This window comes from Caretta caretta, chromosome 2 (assembly GCF_965140235.1).
Source record: "Caretta caretta isolate rCarCar2 chromosome 2, rCarCar1.hap1, whole genome shotgun sequence".
NCBI lineage: Eukaryota > Metazoa > Chordata > Testudines > Cheloniidae > Caretta > Caretta caretta.
Window position 1 is genome coordinate 113,632,379 of NC_134207.1, and position 20,907 is coordinate 113,653,285.

At 42.6% G+C, this 20,907-nt stretch overlaps 1 protein-coding gene across 10 annotated transcripts in view; it reads right to left on the bottom strand.

Moving 5' to 3' along the window:
• The window catches only part of PHACTR1 (phosphatase and actin regulator 1), a 447,348-nt gene that overhangs the window by 73,044 nt on the left and 353,397 nt on the right, over positions 1–20,907 (bottom strand). For 8 of the 10 annotated variants that reach the window (XM_048839855.2, XM_048839854.2, XM_048839850.2 and 5 more), the window contains 3 exons: positions 17,479–17,643; positions 14,870–15,076; positions 2,780–3,110 (listed from right to left, as the gene is read on the bottom strand). In XM_048839855.2, coding sequence (XP_048695812.1) covers positions 2,780–3,110; positions 14,870–15,076; positions 17,479–17,643 — 703 coding nt within the window. The remainder of the gene's footprint in view (positions 1–2,779; positions 3,111–14,869; positions 15,077–17,478; positions 17,644–20,907) is intronic. The other 2 variants (XM_048839857.2, XM_048839856.2) reach the window with 1 other exon arrangement.

Here is a 20,907-nt window from a genome sequence, read left to right on the forward strand (position 1 = left end):
TTTGCCTCTATGTTCTACATTCTTCTCCACAGTTGCTGGCCTGGGAGCAGGGGCCCAGCAGCATGCTATTTTGGAAGCAGTAGAAAAGTTTAGGAACCAATCTCAGATTCTACATATTTGATAGACATGATCACACAGCAAAATTGTATATTGAAGAAAAAACAGATCTCAAATATAAGCAATTTACAAGGCTTTCAAGGCTTCTGAGCTGAAGTGTCTCATAACAAACACTGCAATGTGATGTAATTTGGGTTTAAACCTGTTTTTTTGTACAATTAGGGAGAAAAGAAAGCATTACTGTCAAAATAATATCAGGAAAAGATACCACCTGGTGTACCTAATCCCCTCCAAAATCAAATCTATTCTGAAAACCTACACTAATCTCCTTGGAGACATTAGCACATTTGCTAAAAACAGAGAGTCCCTTGGAAGTATAAATTAAAAAATTTAACAGCACATGTCGACTTTACAGTTTGTCCGCATACATTATGAAACTAGTGACTGCCTTTCCAGAAGAAAGTCATCAACTCTTTTTTTCCTTGAGTACCATAAACATTACTGACTTACTGGACAATGAGCGTAACTGAAATACTTGATTCATTATTCCATGACTGAAATATCGATTGAGGCACAAAAAAAACAGTTAATTGACTGAAAAGAAACAATCAAAAATCTGTTCTGTATATTAATGTGAGCTAGGAGTCCCTTAAAGGTAAAATCAATACTAATCCCATTTTTAAAAAATATTCTCTTCTGTGATGGGAGACAATTGCTTCATTCTGGGAACTGGATTCTTGCTTGTTCAGTTTTAACAAGTAGCTCAGTTTCAGCTTCTGGTAAATGTTAAAAATTAACAAAAATAAAAAAAAAACCACCACAATCTTTACATCACCTCCTTTAAACCAATTAAACATACTTGTAAACACAGACTTGATGGAAGCTTAGAAACTGGAACATCCATTGCTGGGAAAAGGGGGGAACAGATGCCACTATGAAGTCATATGAAGAGAAATATCATTGGGTTTAGAATAATGAAGTGCAGCTTGCATGTATCAGGGCCAGATTGTGCAATTAACACCCAGACTTGTGCTAGGAATGGTGTGAAGCTGCACTGCTCTAGAGGGGGAGACAATCCCTCTTGACATCCCCCAGCACTCGGGAGTGTGTACAGTACTTGGTATCTCAGGATGATGCAGCTAGTTCTGCAAGGTGCTTTTGCTAGGCTGTGCTGGCCTATGTGAAAGGTGGCAGGACTGTGGTCCCATCAAATCTCTACCCCTGTTATAATGACTTGTGCTCATAACATGCTACCTCCTGCCTCACCACTGGAGCCCTTTATCTGTGGCAACAGGAACCTCCCACTACAAGCTAGTCAACTTCACACCAGCTGAGGATTCCCTTACACTGGGAAAATCTACAGCGGCCCTTTCAGAGCAGCTACAAAGGTCTCTTTTTACTACTCTGGCAGTGCAAAGGACTAGTAGCATGGGGCAGAATCTGGCCTCTTGTCTATTTAAATTGCACGTGTTTGGTTTTCTGTACAATTTCCTATTTTCCTATCACCTTATCAGTTTCAATAGAACTGTCCGTGGTGAACTGCCCAGCTACCTCCTTGTGTTTTCACTGTCCATTTAGCTAATTCTCCTGTATATAAATTACAGCAATATTCAGATTACTCTAATTTAAACTGGGGACTGGTCTGGCACCAACAAGGACTGCAGGGCCAAGCCTTAAGCCATATTTCCACTGCTCCTCTTGAGCTACTTTGAGCACTGATTTCTGGGCACCTATATTTATTGATTTCTTCAGACTATAAACATTCAGTGTAAAAATTCCCGTAGGGGACCATGTTCTGCACTACAGGGTGTACAGACTGTTTCTCCAGGAAGAAGCTCCACATGTCATATAATTTGGTATTGGATCTACCCTCCCTGAGAGCCCCCACAAGGCTCCAGTTAATTCAGATGTCCTGGTGAAAGCCTAAGGACTGCTGTTCAGAAGCCTGTGCTTTTGACCAGAGACAAGCTGGTGGAATCCGTGCAAGGAAGTCAATATACTGGGATACATCCCGCATTCAATTGACTCACTTTACAAAATATGTGTGGGGATCTTGCATGGAATGGCATTAATATTCTCTATTCCCTTTGCAGTCTACAATTGGGATTGCTACAAAACAGCAGTGACAATTATGTTGCGTTTGTGTACACACACACACACACTCCCTCTACCGCAGCACACATTTATTTTATTTTATTCCCAGATGCATTTTAGATTACATGAAAAAACCTAAATAGCTCATGCAAATCACTATGTGCTCCCTCCAGCTCATCAGTGGCATGTAGATTCTTTGGTGGGGGCAACACATTTGGTCTTTATTGTTCTTTTCTAAATCCTCCACTTTTTTTTTCATTTTATTTTCTTTTGTCTTCCATGTAACCAAAGCTTTATTTGGAAACCGGGTGTTATGTTGTTGCAAAATAGGAGATTCCTAAAAGCTTTTTAATCTAGTAGCATCATAATCTAATGGCTAGAGCAGGAGACTGTGATTCAGGACACTTGCGGTTTATTCCTGACTCTGCTACTAACTCACTGCATCAACTTGGGCAAGTCACTTAATCTCTCTGTGCTTCAGCTTCCCCAGTAATGACTTGGCTTTGTAAAAGATTTTAGATCTTCAGATGAAAGGCCCTCTGTAAGTGCAATGTATTATTGTATGATGTTATGTTCCGATGCTGTAATGACACAATATAAATTAATATTTTTAAAAATCAACCATTACCTTTCTAGCCTCTGCATGGTCATGGCCAGTGTCTTGTTCAATTCATCTATCATCCGGCACCCTGAAGGGTGAATAGGTAATGAGCTGGATCCAGAAGGCAGATGCTGGCTGTGGCTGCCATATGGAAGCTGGTGCTGGTGTGCTGCTAATTGGGATGGCAGTACAGAGTGATGGTGTGGAGCCAAAGGCTGCTGGGAACTCTTCTGCATGGAATAGGATGCAAGAGAGAGGTCTGGCCCCCCTAAAGGCATGCAAATCATGACTTTCTTTGGAGGTAGTGGAGGCGATAGTTTAACTGGCATACAAGGCAGTTTCATAGGACCGCCAGGATCTAAAACACAAGAACGAGAGGCACACATGTAAGTTTCTATTGCATTAAAAAGAAGACCACAATATTGGGTAATCAGGCACAAAGGTTGCCAGTAAAGACAACAGGTGAATCTGCATTGGACTTACCCCTTTTCTGCTGGTGAAGAAAGATACTGTACCCTATAACACTCTGAATGGTTTTCAGAAGGGAAGTTTTCACGTCACAACATTTTTGAGCCTCACAGAAACATTTGAGGACTCTCAATAAGAAATGCCTTAAACAACAATAGTTCATGTAATCACAAGATCTATGTAGTGCTTTTCATCTTCAAAGCACTTTCTACCAGGGACTAACCCTGACAACATCCCTGTGAGCTCTGTGTTATTATCCCCCATTTAATGAGTAACCTGAGGTAGAGTAACGAGGTGCCCAAAGTCACAGAATGAATCATTATCACCACAGTGGGGATTAAAACTCAGGAATTTCTGGCTCCGACTGCTACGGTCTGACTACTGCACGTCACGTCTCACATTTTTGTGGACCTGCAGAACATTTGGTGTAGCAGAATTACGCTAATGAAAAAAAAAATCATGAATGAGGTACAAGGATAATCCAGCAAAAATGGAGGGAAATGGTAGGATTAATTTATACTTTTATAAAACAACTGGCAAACAAACTTTGTTCTGGATTCCCATGCTGTGGATTTTAACCTTTTTAACTCCATTCAGCATTCCTCGAAAATACATAATTTTATGGGGTTTACCCATGGGTGAAGGATTCCTGTTGACTTCCATGGGAACTGGATAAGGCCTCAGAGGTGCATGTAATGGAGACATCTATAAGCAGATGGAATTTCAATGCATTGGCTGCCTGAGCTCAGCAGGGGGAAGGAGACTGGCTGGGTTGCATTATGAAAATGTTTACAATGTCAGAGAGCCAAAGAGAGGAGCTGGAAGTCTGAGAATGAGGAAGGCCATGGAGAAGTAGCCACTTGGGGTTGGGGGATAAGAGAAGTTGGGAGTTTACATTATGGACTGATGTTGTTTGAAGTTATAGGGAAGGAGGGAGCTAGAAAGGCCTCCTGAAGTTGGGAGGTGAGTGACCTCAATGAACCCTTTCAAATCTGGCAAACCTCTGGCATTCGGGTTCTGTAAAGGAGTTCTGGCACCATAACATATTTAGCCTCTCTTATTTGAGTTCATGCACCTTACTAAAATACTATGAAGAGATAAAAGTGCCAACAGCTTCTTGGGAGTTGACAAAGCCCACCAGATAAGCTGCTGCTGAGGTTTCAAAGGCCACCACATATTTGTGAGCTGCATCACAGTTTTTAAGAGCACTTCTATAAATTTTCATGTTTGCACTAGCGATCCATAATCTCTGGCCTGAGTATTTATTTGTCAGTAATGGGGCCAACCCTAGTAGCTAGGGTACAAATGGCTCCTGGAGCAACACTTCTCCAGAAATATCAAAATGAAAAAAGACACTAAGATAGAAGATGACAGGGACCAAATTCAAGGCTGACATTACTATTAACTCTTATTAGAGTAGCTCTACAACAGCACCTAAAGGTCCCAGTTGAGGTCAGGACCTTATTGTGCTAGTCACTGAACACGCAGATTGTAAGAGACAGACCAAGTCCCAACGAACGTACAATCTAAACAGCCAGCCAGGATAGAATCCAAATCTTTTGACTCCCCGTCCAGCATGTCCTATCCACTAGACTATGGTCTCTCCACTAAAGTCAATACCTGTTGCACCCCCTTGTGCAGAGCCAAATACGGCCCTTGGATTTGCCGGCAAACATGAGCTGTCAGTCAGCTACACAGTCAGTCTTCTAAAGTGGACTGGTTTCCATATTTTGCAATTAGAATTTTTGTGAGTTTTTTACCTAAACACAGAACAGGCTGAGCTGTCATGTCTCTTATGCACATACATGCACAGTAGATATGTTTTATCTTTGTACCCTGTATGAAAGCACACACTGTCTTCAAGAAAACGTAAGAGAGACAATAAAGAGTAAATTGAATAAAACCCTGAGAATTAGGCTCCTATGCAATTTGTTGTAACAAAACATTTTAATACATTATTTCTCCAGGATACCTTACTACTAAAAGATGGGCCTGAGCTACAAAGCTGCGATCCAGATCTGCACTTCCCTAAACTTCTGCAGTAGCCAGATCTGGGTGTTTGGTTTGGTCTAATCTCTGGTGTACTTCAAGGAACAGCTTTAGTTCACAGAGGTGGTGGTATTCTGGAAGGGAATGCTGTCTTAATCCCAGGCCTTCACTCTGTGTATGAAGTAGAGGAGACATCCGCAATGGAGGGTTCAAAGTGATACCATCCACCGGAGCCGCTCACTCCTGCTCCTGGCTGAAGAAAAGGTGGAAGGGCAATTCAATTGGCAACTTCCTGTGTTTCTGAAGTACTAAAAAAGATGATTTTCTGCTGGGAGCCAGTGGAATTTGTGAGGTTGATTGAGGCACAAAATAGATAGAAATACTTCCATTTAAAAAAACAACAACATGAACATCAAAAGGATATTTTTCTTTTTAAATGAAAATATTCCCCCACTAGGTTTGCAGCCCCAAAACTGTTGCTTTGGGGGACTGTAGCTTGGAGTCTCATATGATAACTAGAACTAGAAAGTGAAATTCACTAGTTTATTTTCATTGGTAGGTGAAAGGCAAAAAAGCATAAAGAGTGAGTGAGATTTGTAAAATTAGTCTAAATTGTTTAAAATATTATTCGTACCACAGGTAAGGACATTTGTTTAAACACATGGAGCTAGAGTAATCAGTATATCTTCATTGACTTCAGTAATGGAGTGATGCCAATTTACACCAGCTAAGGATTTGGCCCATGATTTTTCACCTCATGTTCACACATCTTTGAAAAATACTCATGAAAATCTACTAGTCCTCCCAGTGGAATTTTACTGCAGTTTTAAATCTTCGCACAAAGCACTGAAATGACAAGATAGTAGCAAATCGCCAAAAAAGATTAATCTCAGGCCTGAGGTCCCTTGTATCCAGTATTATGTATAATGGGACCAGTTCTGCAAGATGCTGAACAAGCTCAACTTCCCCTGGCACTAACAGGAGTTGAGGTTGTTCAGCATTTTGCTTGATTAGGTCCTAGTTATGCTGGGTTTAATGCAAATAATGCTAGAAAATTAAACCTTATCACTGTTTATGACAGTGGACTATAGTTATATACAAATATATAACTAGAAGACAAAATTTGCTACACCAGACTGGGGCACTGATCCATGAAGAAGGCAGCCCCTTCCTCTTCTCCACAATGTGCCTAGCCAAGTGACCATCCTGTACATGGGAGGAAAAATTCCTTCTGACTCCTATGATGACCAGCTGATGCCCCAAAGCATGAGTTTTTATTACCCTTGTTGAAGTACATATAACTACAAATGTAACTCCTTGTTATGATATCCAGTTCCCTTGAAATCCTATTCCAGTAGTTAACTGTGACCTCTTGTAGTAGTGAATTCTGTAGTCTGTAAAAGTCTGCATGTATTTAGGAGGCAGTGTTGCCCAGTGGGCAGGACCCTAAAATGGGATTCAGGAAATCTGAGTTATATTCCCGGCACTGTCATTAATTCACTGTATGAATTTGGGCAAATCATTTGACTTCTCTATCCCTAGTTCCCAGATCCTCTAAGGCTAGGACTACACTTACAGAGGTGTGTAGAGTACATATAGTGCATACAACCCTAGCATGGGTATACATAGCTGTGTAGACAGTGAGGTGTTGCTTAGATGAGTAAAGACATGCCAGAACCTTAGGGTACGCATCCTACATGGCTCTCTACTCACCCAAGCAGTGCCTTCCACACCTACACTGCTGCTTTTTAACAATGTAGTGTCCCACTGCCACCCTGCTGCCTTGGACTCTTTCCCCACCACAGGGAAAGGGTCTGGCTGCTCCCTGCAGTGTGGAAAGGCTTCAGCAACGGGGAACTGCTGGAGCTTTTCCCCATTATGTCCCTCCCACCAGAGCCTTTCCCTGCTGCATGTAGCTACTCACCGCAATGTGAACACAGCCTTCATACTCTACGTGCCACTGCCAGCGTAGACAAGGCCTAAGAAGAACTGATCCAAAAGCCTATTGAAAATAATGGCAGCCTTTCCACTGACTTCAGTGGGCTTTGATCAGGTCCATTATGAAGGGTCAAATTCTGCTCTCAGACGCTGTGGTGGACATGGAGCTGCTATGTATAATTTTATGAATGCTGTATGTAAGCTAGTTATTGAGCTAGACTGCATAACTGTATTAGTTAGTGGAATGCTTATTATAGATCTCTACTGCTTTAATTCCATGGGAGTTGTCACCAAGACAACAGAGGTCTTGGGCTGTTTGTAGGAAGCTTAACCCCACGTGCAAAATGGATAGACACCAGGTAAACAAGACATACGTATAATCTGTTTACCATGTTAAGATTTTTTTCTCCAAAGTCCTTTGGTTGAAAAAAACAACACTCAGCTTTAAGAAGGCTGGCTGATCTCTGGATGCCATTGGGACATAGCTCCCAAGGACCAGAATCGCAGGTGCCGAGGCAGTTACATTTAGTTCCAGGGGACGGCAAACCAAGGCCTGGCCTAAGAGTGGGAGAATCAAATGATTCCTCCTAACTAGAGGTGACAACTCAAGGCCTGAGACTGGAGAGGGAGTACACTCAAAAAGACCCAGAGGGGTCAGAGATGCAGTTAGCCCAATAACTGTGAGACAAGCATTGCCTATTGACTGCAGTGGGATTGCACATGTGCATCTTAGGCCAATTTTGGCTCCCACATCTTTTTCTGTTCTTCTGCACAATGTGTACAGAAGAGATAGGGGAAGGAGTTGGGAGCACATGCAGAGGGTGTGCATGCCCTGAATGCCACAAAGCCCAGTTCTGCAGGGACTGTCTGCATAGTCTCACAGCAAGCATTAAGGGCAGGGTCAGACATTCTTCTGTTACCTTGATCCACTGGCTATTGCTCTCCAGATAGCAGGAGTCACAGGACCTGTGGAAGCAACTACAATCTCAGAGTCCAGCCCACTGCCATTCTGCAGACTGGGGGAGATGATCCATTCACTCTGCTCCTGTTCTGCTGCATCCTCCTCAAGAGCGCAGCATGGGTACTCAGAGTGTGCACTGGGGAGAGAATTTACTTCAAACTGAATAAGCCATGTGCATACTGGTGCAGAAAGCAGGAGGAGGTATGACAGAGCAGAGGGCTCATGCCTGCTGCAATGGGCTCATATACAGAGGAGCAACCCCAGACATGTGTAAATGTTGGGTTAGAACATACTGCAGGCTGTGGAGATTATCTGCCAGGTAAATTTGTAGTTCTAAATAGCTTTGTAATGTTGTAACCAATGATCAACTACGTTTCAAGAGGCCTTACAGCCATTGTTCTGGAATTCAATCCTGGCAGGTCCACATTATCAGTAGTTATTTTTATGGATTTACAACACTTTCTTCCCTGTTAAATGTTCACTTCTAACCATGGCTAGTTGCTCTATATTTGAATTACTGCTGTTATTCAGCCAGCTGATAGTTTGATTACTGTATACAGACATAACTAGATTGTGTGTTCTTAGAACTAAAAACGGGACAAACTTCCTCCTCCCACTGCCGAGAATGAAACAACTGAAAAGATGCTAAAAGGATTTTTAAAAGCTCTAATATGATTGTTGAATTAAAGGGCCAGATTCTGTTCAAAGTTACACCAAATGTAAAACTGAAGTAAACCCACTGACTCTGGATTTACACAGGTGTAACAGTTATGCCCCAAATGTTTTGCTTCCAAAGTTTTTAGAGAATTTCATGGATAACTGGCAGTTCATTCTTTTGAGCTGAATGTGGCTGGGTTAATCCCAGAAAAACTCAAGTTTGGTTCTGAGAAGCAATGGATTAACGGACAATGGGACGAAGGGGCACTGTGACACGGAGTGTTGTTTTTCAAATAAGATATAAAACCAATGTGCTGGCCGCTTCTGGTCATTAGAGATCTCTTGGCAATAAATCCCAAGGTTCCAGCCAAATTCAGTCTCAGACGGTTATTTGAATTCCCCCCACAATTTCAACCAGATATGGTATGTAAGCAGTGTCAGGATGAGCTCCACCCTGATATCTGGTGGTGAGGTGTGGCAAGTTGTGGAAAAGAACTTCAGGGGCCAATCTCATTTGCATAGGCACACCCACCACGCCTAGAATGAGACCATAGCTGCCCAAATGGTCACTTTGGCTGCTGTGGGATCCCCAGTGTCTCTGTTATTGGGGCAGGAAGAATAAATTGTTATTACCCTGATTATGGGAACTGTGCTTGGAACTGTACGTGGCCTTTTGTTATGATGGAGGGATTCACCATCAACTAAGTAGCACTCGCTAGGCAAGGGTCATGGGTTCCAAAACTGTGTGAATGGAGAGAGGCTGGGGACAAGTACTAATACTTGGTGGCTATGGGCCCCTTGGTGAGGGCCTTACATGCTAATTGCACTTCCTCCTCTCTCCACTGTGGAATATCAGAGCTAATTTTGATTTCATTAGAAGTCTAGTTATAGGCTGCTGAGCTCATTTTGGGCTGACAGTGCACCAGCACTGGGGCTCCCCTACTACAAGCTGAATTCACCTAAGAGCTGAAATCACTGAGTGTTGTGTTAAGTAGTGGGGGAGCCTGAAGATATATTGTGGAACAGTTGGCGGGCCGGCTGGAGTGCCTTGCGGACCGGCTGGTGGAGCAGTTTGTGGATGGCAGGAGCTGCTTGTGGGCCGTGGAGCTGAGCGAAGGAGTTCGTGGGGCGGCTGGCGGAGCGGAGCGCTGCTATGGAGCTATGGGGCGGTCAGCTTCCGATCATGTAAGGTGCCTCTTATCCCCGTCCCATTTCCACCCAGGTTGGGAGGTAAAGCTCCGCAGATAAACTTTTGAACTCTGGGGCTGCCCTGACCAGGGACAGAGACTTTTGGGGCACTGGACTTTTGGGACTTTGGGTGATTTCGGGTTGCTGGACTCAAGAACCAAAGGGAAAAGGGCATGCCCCAATTTGCTTGGGGTGGGTTTTTTTTTTTGCTCATGGGTTGTGTTATGAATCCTGTTGGTGGTGTTTCCCAAACATAATGCCACATTGTTTCTCTCTGTTATTAAAAGGCTTTTGCTACACTCAGACTAGGTGCTTGCGAGAGGGGAAGTATTGCCTCTTGGAGGCGCCCAGCGGGGGTGGTATATATTTGTCCCAGGTCACTGGGTGGGGGCTCGAGCTGGTTTGCATTGTGTTATTGGAAATGGATCCCCTAGATATTGAACCCGGCCCTTGTTGCTGCCAACTCTGACGGGCAGAAGGGTTACAGGTATTTTGCAATTCTTGTCCCAAATGGTTGTGTAACGCTGCTGTACACTGCTATCTTCCACCTCAGAGATATCTACTTTTTAGTGGTGGGTGAAGATGATCCTTGTGTAAAGTTGGTATATCAGAGCTTTAGGACTCTGATGGATGAAAGTGGCTTTATAAATGAAGGATGGCTTATTATTAATGATCATATTTAACAACTGGCAGAAGGATCATTGTAAAATAATTGGCCAGTGAAGAATGCTGAGTGGTGAAATTATATTGAAACAATAACAAGACATGTTCTCTTCCTAGGGCTGACTGCTTTGTACTACGAAGAGATGGATCTTGATGATTACAGGGCAAATGCTGCTTTTTCCTGCTCATGTTATGAGCATGCAAGACAGAGAATGGGCAACAGAAAGGCTGCTCAGGGGATTCCAACACCCTCCATATACTGTAGAGAAGTTCTCTCTGGCTGCTCCTTCCATAAAAGCAAGATGGATGGTTTTGGAGTGGATGGGGCAGGAACATGGGTCTCTGAACTACAAGATGTCAAGCCCCCTACCAGTAAAAAACTCCAGGAGGCAGTCTCACTCCCAGCCTGCTCTGGTTTCTCTTCTATTCAGGTTCTTATATCCTCCTCATCTCCACAGTACCCGAGAGCCTACCTAACTGCACTAAGCTATGTGATTAGAAATTGCCACATGCTTTCATAGAGTATCAGGGTTGGAAGGGACCTCAGGAAGTCATCTAGTCCAACCCCCCCTGCTCAAAGCAGGACCAATCCCCAATTTTGGCCCCAGATCCCTAAATGTCCCCCTCAAGGATTGAATTTACAACCCTGGGTTTAGCAGGCTGATGCTCAAACTACTGAGCTATCCCTCCCCCCAATTCTCTTTCTCCCTTTTCACTCCCATAATAAATCTGAGGGGTTTTTCTTTTTCAAAATTGAATTGCATTTATTTTTGTTTATTTTATACCTGCTCTGCTACGAGTATTTGTTATTGAGGGCAAGGACAAAGCCTTGCACTTGTACAGAAAGCGGTGATGTGTGAGATGGATCTTAGATCCTGTTGGATGGGAGGATTCTGTCTCCCAAGTCCTGCTCGATCCGCACAAGGTCCCTTGAGCATACCCCTTTAGTCATTCTTCATGCAGGTGATGAGGATTTGGCCCAGAGTTTCCTGACAAGAAGGTGGTCTGATTTTTAAGCCACTGAACCGTCACACTATTTGAGGTATTTATCTGTTTTTTTTTTCCTCTGCTGACCATGCCTGTGGAGATTTTGTAATTATATATTCTCAGGTATTCTTGTATTAGATTTTATAAACAAGATAAAACAAAACAAGATAAAAGATCAGAAGCATTTTTGCAAGCTCCACATCAGCAATATACCTGAAATAAAACTCATGCCAAGACCATGTTTCCTCTCATATCCTTCTTGCACAGATCTACCAGACCATTAACTACTGTCACTCTCTATCAGTCATGCTCGGTGTGTCTTAATTTGTCCTTCACTCTCCTCACAAAATCCTCAATAGAAAAACAGACACTGAAAGTGCAATGAAAACCTGAAAAATCTTCATTTGGAGCTCCAGAAGTCTTATTTTATTAATTCTCTCACACACAAACTAAGGATGTCTCTGGAGTAATTAGTAAAAGAATAGGGTTAATTTAGCTTTCTCGTGGTGAGAATGATTCATTAAAACACACTGCTCATTTTCAGGGATTATGCAAGTCTACTATAATCTAAAAGGCTAGCCTAAGGCATATAGAAATATATGTCCCTAGACCCTCCCAGTAAGAAAAAGTCAAACCTATTGGCCTGAGACATTAATGTTTATAAGGGTATATATGGGTGAAGATGTCAGCTCTACCAAGAGGCAACTACCTGCTAAACTAGGACCTTGTGACTGAAATTGTACCTCCTCTCCCACAGAGACGTGTGTGTGTGTGTGTGTGTGTGAATCTTGTCTATGTGTGAGAGTGTATGTCATCATGTCTACATGCAAGTGAGTTTGTGTCTGAGTGGGAGAGAGCGAAAGCGAGCTGAGCAATCCCCCTAATCAGGCAACCGTCTGTCTTTAAAGACCATTTCAAAGTAGCCCCAGAAGTAGAATACAATTCTGCTTCATCTTTACTGTAAGGTCATCTCTGTTAAACAACTGACACATGCTGGTCCCTTGAGTGGTTACTAAAGACAACTCTATATAAAAATTTGAATTACAAAATACATAGAAGCAGACACAAATCTCCATCCATTGTTTTTCTAGCTAACTTAAAGAGCAGGGTGGTCTCTCTCCCCCCTCATGTTTCTGTACAATGCACAGTTAGCAGAAGATGTCTCCCTTTATGTTAGTTTCTTCATTGAGTCTTCATTTGTGAGCAATAACTCATAGGGGTAAACTGAATTACAAGAATGGATGGGAAACAAATTCAGAGCTGGTGCAAGCAGCTGTAGCCCCAAATGAAGTAAATAAGAATGGTGCCTGCTTTAGCCCTTTTGGTTTGCAGTTTTAGGCAAAAAATAAATCAATTTAAAGTTGATCGTGGCAGGTGGCAAAAGTGAAGAAATCCCATATAAATTTCAAATAAATGTGAACAAAAGTAAATAAAGCATAAATCAGTTGCCCATCTAGATAGAATGCTATGTAGAAACAGGTGAGAAAAGCAATATATACAATTTGGTAAAGATTCTTTTACTTTATAATAATCAAAATAAAACAAAATGATCCGGCAAAAAAATAACAAAACATAGCATTGTATAAACAGGAAGCAATCATCCTCACCACACCACTGTGAGGCAGGAAAGTATTAATACCAGAGGTGTAATTGAGGGGAAAAGACTGCGATCTGCCCAAGTTACCGAGGGAGTTACTATCTGAACTGGTTTAAAACCCAGGAATTTATAGCCTCCTAACCTGTGCTGCTCTCTCTGAAAGCAACGGGAATTGTGCACACACATCTCAAAAAGGATAGACATGTATTTTAGGAATATTTAAACGTTTCATGGTCCTTGTGTGTGTGCCTGTAATATTTCTCTACAGCAGTGGTCTGATGGTAGTCCAGGGAGGGTTGACTGGTCACATATGGTTGATTGTTCCTCCTTGCTTCTAATAGCTTTTACAGATAACCGGGCTCTTAATTGCAAAGAAGAGCCTGGATACATATAGAAGCAGCTGGAAACCAGGCAGAGGAGACTGCATAACTTGCCTCCATTACAGTCTCTACCACAGCAGGAATGGAAACCAGAGCATCCTCCAGGGACTGGAGCAGGAATGGAGCAACTGGGGAATTTGAGTTGTCAATCACCACTAGCATCCACCAGTGGGAAGCTATGGAGAAGGAGACTGAGTAGCCAGCGATCATGAGCAAGGAAGCAGAGGAGCAAGGAACCAGAGGGCAGAGTAATTGGGAAAGAAGGGGACTGAGCTTGATAAATTTATGGAGGAGGTGGTATGATGAGACTGCCTCTAACGGCACATAGCTGAGTTGCGACTGCCAGCAGCAAATACACCTATTTCCAACAGCTGGTGAGAGGACAGTGGATGGGGAGGGCTCCGAGTTATTACAGAGAATTCTTTCCCAGGTGTCTGGCTGGTGGATCTTGCCCCTGATTAGGGTCTAACTGATCGCTATATTTGGAGTCAGGAAAGACTCTTCCTCTGTGTCGGATTGGCAGAGACCCTGGAGGTTTTTCGCCTTCCTCTGAAGCATCGGGCATAGGTCACTTGCAGGTTTAAACTTGTGTAAATGGTGGATTCTCTGTAACATGAAGTCTTTAAATCATGTAAATCATGAGTTAATTCAGTAACTCAGCTAGAGGTTAGGGGTTTATTACAAGAGTGGGTGGGTGAGGTTCTGTGGCTTGTGATGTTCAGGAGGTCAGATTAGATGATCATGATGGTTCCTTCTGGCCTTAGAGTCTATGAGTCTAAGAGAAGCATGTGCAGAGGAATGGAGGGAAAAAGTGGGGAGAACAGCACTCATGAAAGCTGGAGAAGATCTAACAAAGAGCAAAGGGAGAGAATCTGATTAATTCCGCCCCCCAAAAGAACAAAGGGCTTATCTCATGAAACATGATTCAAGATTACAAAAGTACTTTCCTATCATTATTTTTTCATTGAAGTGACTGCTGTATTTGCTAAGGCGAGGTCACATGTTGGTGATCAGGGTCATGATTAAGAGGCTGGGAGGAGTGGCAGTCTGAGACTGTGGATGAGACGGGAGGTGTCCATCTCTATTAAGATGTCGTCCACACTATGAAATAGTTTGAGAGCCCCTGTCCTGCTGTATCAGTACAGCCATGACACACATACAATATCGATACACATGCAAACATTTACACAGCAGCTTTACCAAAGAAAGACATTGAGATCCTCAGTACAGGAGTGGACTGTTCCTTTAAGGGAAGTAGTGGTGCAGAGCATTCAGGAACACCTACTTACCAGTTAAGTGGTTGGCAATCCTGGCAATGGGTTTAGGAGGCAGGGCAGGGGGCTGTTTGAGGAGGGACACCTGTTTCACTGGGGTGTCCTCATGGTCTCCAGGGAAAGCAGCAGATTTTTTGGGGGGAAGTAGCAGGACTGGTTTAGCTGAAGGATCTTGGGACAGGAGGACTCCAGACTCACTGGATGTGGGGCTCTCTTCAGACACTGGAGGACACAACCACATCATAGACGCAACAACGTTACAAGCAGAGTGGCAGCAGGTACAGTAATAGTAAGAGAAGAAAAGCAGCACAGAGATGCAGATTAAAAACATAACTAAAAGATTTTGCTCAAACATCATAAAACACAAAGAGAGAGAGAAAGACACACACACACACACACACACACACCCACCCACCCACCCCCCTCTACACCACAGGCCAATTTCAGCACTGGGTCATTCTCCACTAAAACCAATGGAGCATCTCTCACTGACATCAGAGTAGAATTTAGTCCCACACCCCTTTAACACAATCAAGAGCCTTGAAATGTCAAACCCCAGACTCTCCAGACGGGTAACAATACACAATCAATAAACAAATAGCTAGTCGACGGGTTTATGCTTCCACACAACGGCATCCTGCCCATTTCTCTGTCAGGGTCCATTATATTTTCAAAAGACCACACAGTTGTGCAGGATCACGGATATTCAGTTATACCAAGTACACATTCCTTTTCATTCTTCCTCTTTGGAGCAATGTGCAATAGTCGCCACACAGCTGGTGAAAGGCACATGCCTCCAAAATGCTTTCTGAAGTCTGCTGTAGAACTGAACGGTATAGCTGAAAGGCAACACCAGAGTCAATCATCTTGATTCTTAAGAATGCTATTTTCTTATGTAACTGTTTCTTCTCTGAAGCTATGCCTTTTACAGCGGGGCTGAATTTGGCCCATTACTATTTGAATGGTATTGTGGTTTCCACCCAGTTCCCTCTCTCTCTCAAAATAACAGACATGGAAATTGTTATGTTGTTGCTGTTGTACAGTATAATTGAACGGCTTTTTCTTCAACAGGTGCAAGGCCTAGCTGATCCACGTCTCAGCTGAGCATATGCAGCCGAGGTATGAAGACTGTGACCCCTTTCTAGTCAAACTGTGATTTCAGAGGCATTCCACTGAAGCCAAAGGCATTACTTCTGATTCAATCAGAGGCAGCTCAAGTGGACCGTTGTTTCTCACCAGAGACACCCCATTTAACTTTCTCAAGGACAGCAAAAGCAGAAGTTGAACACTAAAGCAGGTGTTCTTTAACAGGAGGTTCTGGCTGGTTGTCCTGAAGCTGTGAAAGGGATCGCTACCAGTGGCCTCTTTAGAATGGTCAGGTTTTAGATTCCCAAAGTCAGAACTTCTTTACATAAGGTTCTCTATTGGAGCTGGTGAAGGGATGGGTCTAGGCGTCTGCACCAGGGACAGGTGGATCAAGTCAGATAAAATAAGAAGTTAAATTAAGTTTGCTCTTAGACTTAAATCCAACCTTTCTGATGTTAATACAAATAATAATGTGGTTGCTTTCCTCCAACCCCCCATATTTTCATGCCTGTGCCTCTCCAGGACCAGCAGCACATATGCTGAAATACCATGAGAAAAAGAGTTCAGACAGTTTGCTTAAGTACCTAGACTTTTGGAAGTTCCTCCTCATCTAAACAGACACTCCAAATCTTTTAAGAGATGCCCAAAGCTAACTTGAACATTGTCACTCCCTCATTCACAACTAGACCTCTCATTCCTTATGTGAAGATAGCTCTTTTGCCACTCAGTGATCCAATGGGTCTGAGTAGATTTTTCTGACCTATCAATTTACCCTAAGATCTGAAATCACAGCCCCTGTGCTGAGCTTTCTTTATTGAGCAGCTGCTCTTGAGTCACTAGTCTTGTGAACTGGAAAGCAGAAGGTTACTTCTGAGCTATACAATGTCTCAACCTTGTCCACATGATAAATGGTCTGCTCTTTCTTTTATCTTAACTATGTTCTCATTCTGCTCTAGATGTGAGAATCCCTCAGAACTCCTTATCAGAGGTCCCCTCCATGTTAGAACCTCGGAATTACCTACCAAGCTATTTGCTTTGTTACAACGATCAGTGAAACATAAAACTCTCCTCTCTAAATCTGAAAGTATGCAAGATGTGCCAGGCTTCTGTTTTCATTACAAAATCTCCTTTCCAAATAGCAAAGAACACAGAATATCAATGAGAAAATGAAATTAAATCTATACAGTTTCCAGACTTGAAATGTACAACGATTTTACTTTGCATTCTGATTCATGCGTTACCCACTAGTAGTATATTTACAGAAAGACGGTAACCCTAGTCTGTAGTCCTGCATACAGATGGGTCCGAGTTACGAAGTTTGGACCTGAATCCAAACTTTCCCCAAGTTCTGAAGTGTTTGGATCTGAGGTTCCGGTTCTGGCTTATATCTACTTCTGTATGTCAAGAGCACTCCTGTGTGTTAAACATTAAGTATCAAAGATCAAAAACCATCAGAATCCAATTTTAAAAAGTTTTAAAGAGCCTAATGTTGAAAAAATTCTATATTTTGTATCTTAGAATGAAAACAGAAATGTTACCTGCCCCATCCATGATATCTGTGGTTGGCAGCACCTCATATGTACAGGGTTCCCCAGACGCGGAACCTGATTCCAGTTCTGCTAGGCCTGGTAGTGAAATCTGGCTGGAGCTCAGAGCCTGCCCATTCTCCAATGATCCTTCATTTGGTATGGAAAGCTCCCCATCTGATAGCAGTTGGAAGAAAGCACAATGATAATAGATCAAGAGTAAGTAAGATATTACAAGAATTTAAATAAAACAATGTCTGCAAAGAGACTGCCCTAAAGCTGTGGTTTCCTTTGCGTTATCCATGACCCAAGTACCTAAATGGTGACTACACATCCAACAAACAGTGCACAATGCAACAGTTTATTTAACAGTTATTTAGGCATGGCCTATATTTACAGCAGCCTTATTTACATTCCCCAGAAATCTTTCTTAGTTCCTCCAGTGGAACAAACTCCTCCTTCACAATATCCTGGTGTTTGTATCACAGCGTTACAAGCTGGGTATGTTGTAATGAAACTTTTCTGCAATGTCAGGTTGAGATGTCTTCTTGTAACATAATGACATGCAATTTTGCACCTAATGGCATTTCACTCACTTCAAAAGAGGTTTCAAGATTTGGGAAAATCCTGAAAAATGCTCTTGTTGGACATGGGATTATGGCAAGAAAATAATTATGATAATCGGAAATGAGATCAAATGTGAATCATCCCCATTCCTTCTCCACCTTTATATGGTCCAAAAACCTATTTGTATTGCACCTCTGCCAAATCTGCGAAGTGGGGGAGGAGAATGTGCTTGAACTGATGCTATGAAGCTTTTGTATTAATTTGGTTTCCCCTCTACTTGTTTTTATGACATAGGAGACATATAAATAACATCACAGAGGTATATCCCTATTTCACACACCACTTAACCATTAAAGCTCCCAGCATGACCAAGAGTTTAAAGTTATAGACTAACTTTTATGGCCAGTTGGTATCAGGCCTTAATATTGGCATGTAGCAAATCCTAGCTGGAAAACCCACCCATAAAATCCTTTAAAATCTCTCCTTTATCCGCACCAATTTCTGTAGCAGCAACAGATTTCTTTTTCCCATCAAATACTAGTCAGGACTAAAAACCTCAGGACATGAGAGAGAGAGAGTTACTATTATTCTCAAAGGTATCAACTCTTGTGATTTGATTGCAAGTCTCATGATATTTGGTGTTTTTCCTAACACCTCAGCTGTTGGAGGCATGAGCATCTCACTCCTGGTCTACACTGGGGTGGGGGTGGGGGGAATTGATCCAAGTTACGCAACTTCAGCTACGTGAATAACGTAGCTGAAGTCGACATACTTAGATCTACTTACTGCGGTTCTTCACTGTGATGGGTCGACTGCTGACGCTCCCCCATCAACTCTGCCTGTGCTTCTCGCTCCAGTGGCATACCGGAGTCGACGGGAGAGCGCTCGGTGGTTGATTTATCGCGTCTTCACTAGACGCGATAAATTGACCCCCGCTGAATCCATCGTTCCGGAGGTAAGTGTAGACATGCCCTCAGCTTTTATTAAAACAAAGAAAAACAGTAAATTTCTACCCCTTGTGGTTGTGGAAAAATGAAAGCCTGAAAACATGATGTGACAGGTTCCCTCCGGGGTGCCACCTGGAACTGGGGTTCCACTGAGCTCTCGGACCCACCAGCCTGGCTCCCTCTCACACTGTACACTCCAACCAGCATGCACAGAGGCAGGGACCCACCCACCTGCAGTTATATGCAGGCACCAATGAGGCACTGCACAAACCAACAATAGAGAGGCTACAGCTAAGATAACCGCCTAGCTCCCCAGCCTAAGACCCCAGAGCTGTACCATCCTGCCCTGATTGAAACCCCGACCGGGATGAATTCATTACCCAGTTCGCCTCTCCCTCAATGTGGAGAGGAATATGCAACAAACTTGTGTTAACCAAGATAAGATTTTTCCCCAGTCACTTCACTTAAAGGCACACTAGTTTAGATTAAAACATAAAACAAGTTTATTAACTACAAAAAGATAGATTGTAAGTGATAGCAAACAGATCAAAGCAGATTACCTTGTAAACAAATAAAACTGCAAACCAAGCCTAAAATACTAGAAAGATGGGATATGAATTAGCAATTTTCTCACCCTGACTGACACAAGCAGGCTTGCAGCTTCTCAAGGCACAAGCTGCACTTGCTTTGCATGTTGGGCTCCCCACCCCCATTCCAAGTCCTTTTCTTTCAGAGCTTCTCTCAGGTGTTGAGTTGTGGGGAGGTGAAGAACCACAGATGATGTCACTCCCTGCCTTATATAGCTTTTCCATATGGTGGGAACCCTTTTTTTCCAAAATTGGTTCCTAGACCAGTTTGTGGAAAAATACAGGTACCCAAAATGGAGTGCAGAGTGATGTGGTCTGGTCACATGCCCTTGCAGAGTCATTGTAGCCATTACTTACAGGAAGGCTCACCAGGCAGGGGATAAGTTCTCCTAAGGCCTATTGTTTTTCCTAATGACCCATTACCCCGAATAGACTCTTCACAACCAGCTCTCTAGGCTGGAAGCATTTTGCCTAGTGGGTGTTACCCAGATGTAACCACATTTGAAATACAGATACCTATTCAAAATTCATAACTTCAGGTCCAAAAAGAATACATGCATACAAAAAGGATCATCATATTCATCAAATCATAATTTTTCCAGTGACATCTTACATGACTCATCTTGTACAAATTGCATCATAATTATGTCATAACCATATCATAATTGTACCTGCATGATGCATATGGGGTGTAGTGTCACACATGACCCCAATGCACCCTAACAGTTCAGAAGCCAGAAGGCAAATAGAAAGACCCCAAACCTTATTATTTAAATCAGGATTTTTGGGGCCTGACTTATGATTTTTGAACACTTAGGGTTGGCATTGCTACATTCCAATTCACCAAACAGAGATGTACATCACCAAAGTGAGAGGAATCATCTGACAAGTACATTCCCAGCTTAGAAGGCTAAGATGTGCATATCAGTTTGGAAAGAAATGAAAAGCGTAAGTCCATTAGTTTAGCCTCAGGACAATGGCAATTAGTACGTCTGAAGGTAGATTAGCAGCAAAGAATTCAAAAATCATGTTTGTGACCTTTAAGACTCCTTTATGAAATATGAAGATGATCTTCTGCTTATTTTTAACCTTGGAATTATTAGGAATATCAGGGTCATGACTTCCTTGGTTTGGGTGGAGGATTTTTGGAGGACTAGCATTACATGGCACAAGAACTCACATGGCACAGTGACATCACAAGAAGCTGAAACCTGAATCGTAGTTTTCTCAGCACTTAGCTGAGTTGGAAAGGGGAGATAATATTAATAAAACCTGTAGGTTTTAGTCAGTTGTTAACTCAGTAGCCTTAATTTGATCTCACTTGCCCTGATTTTAGACTG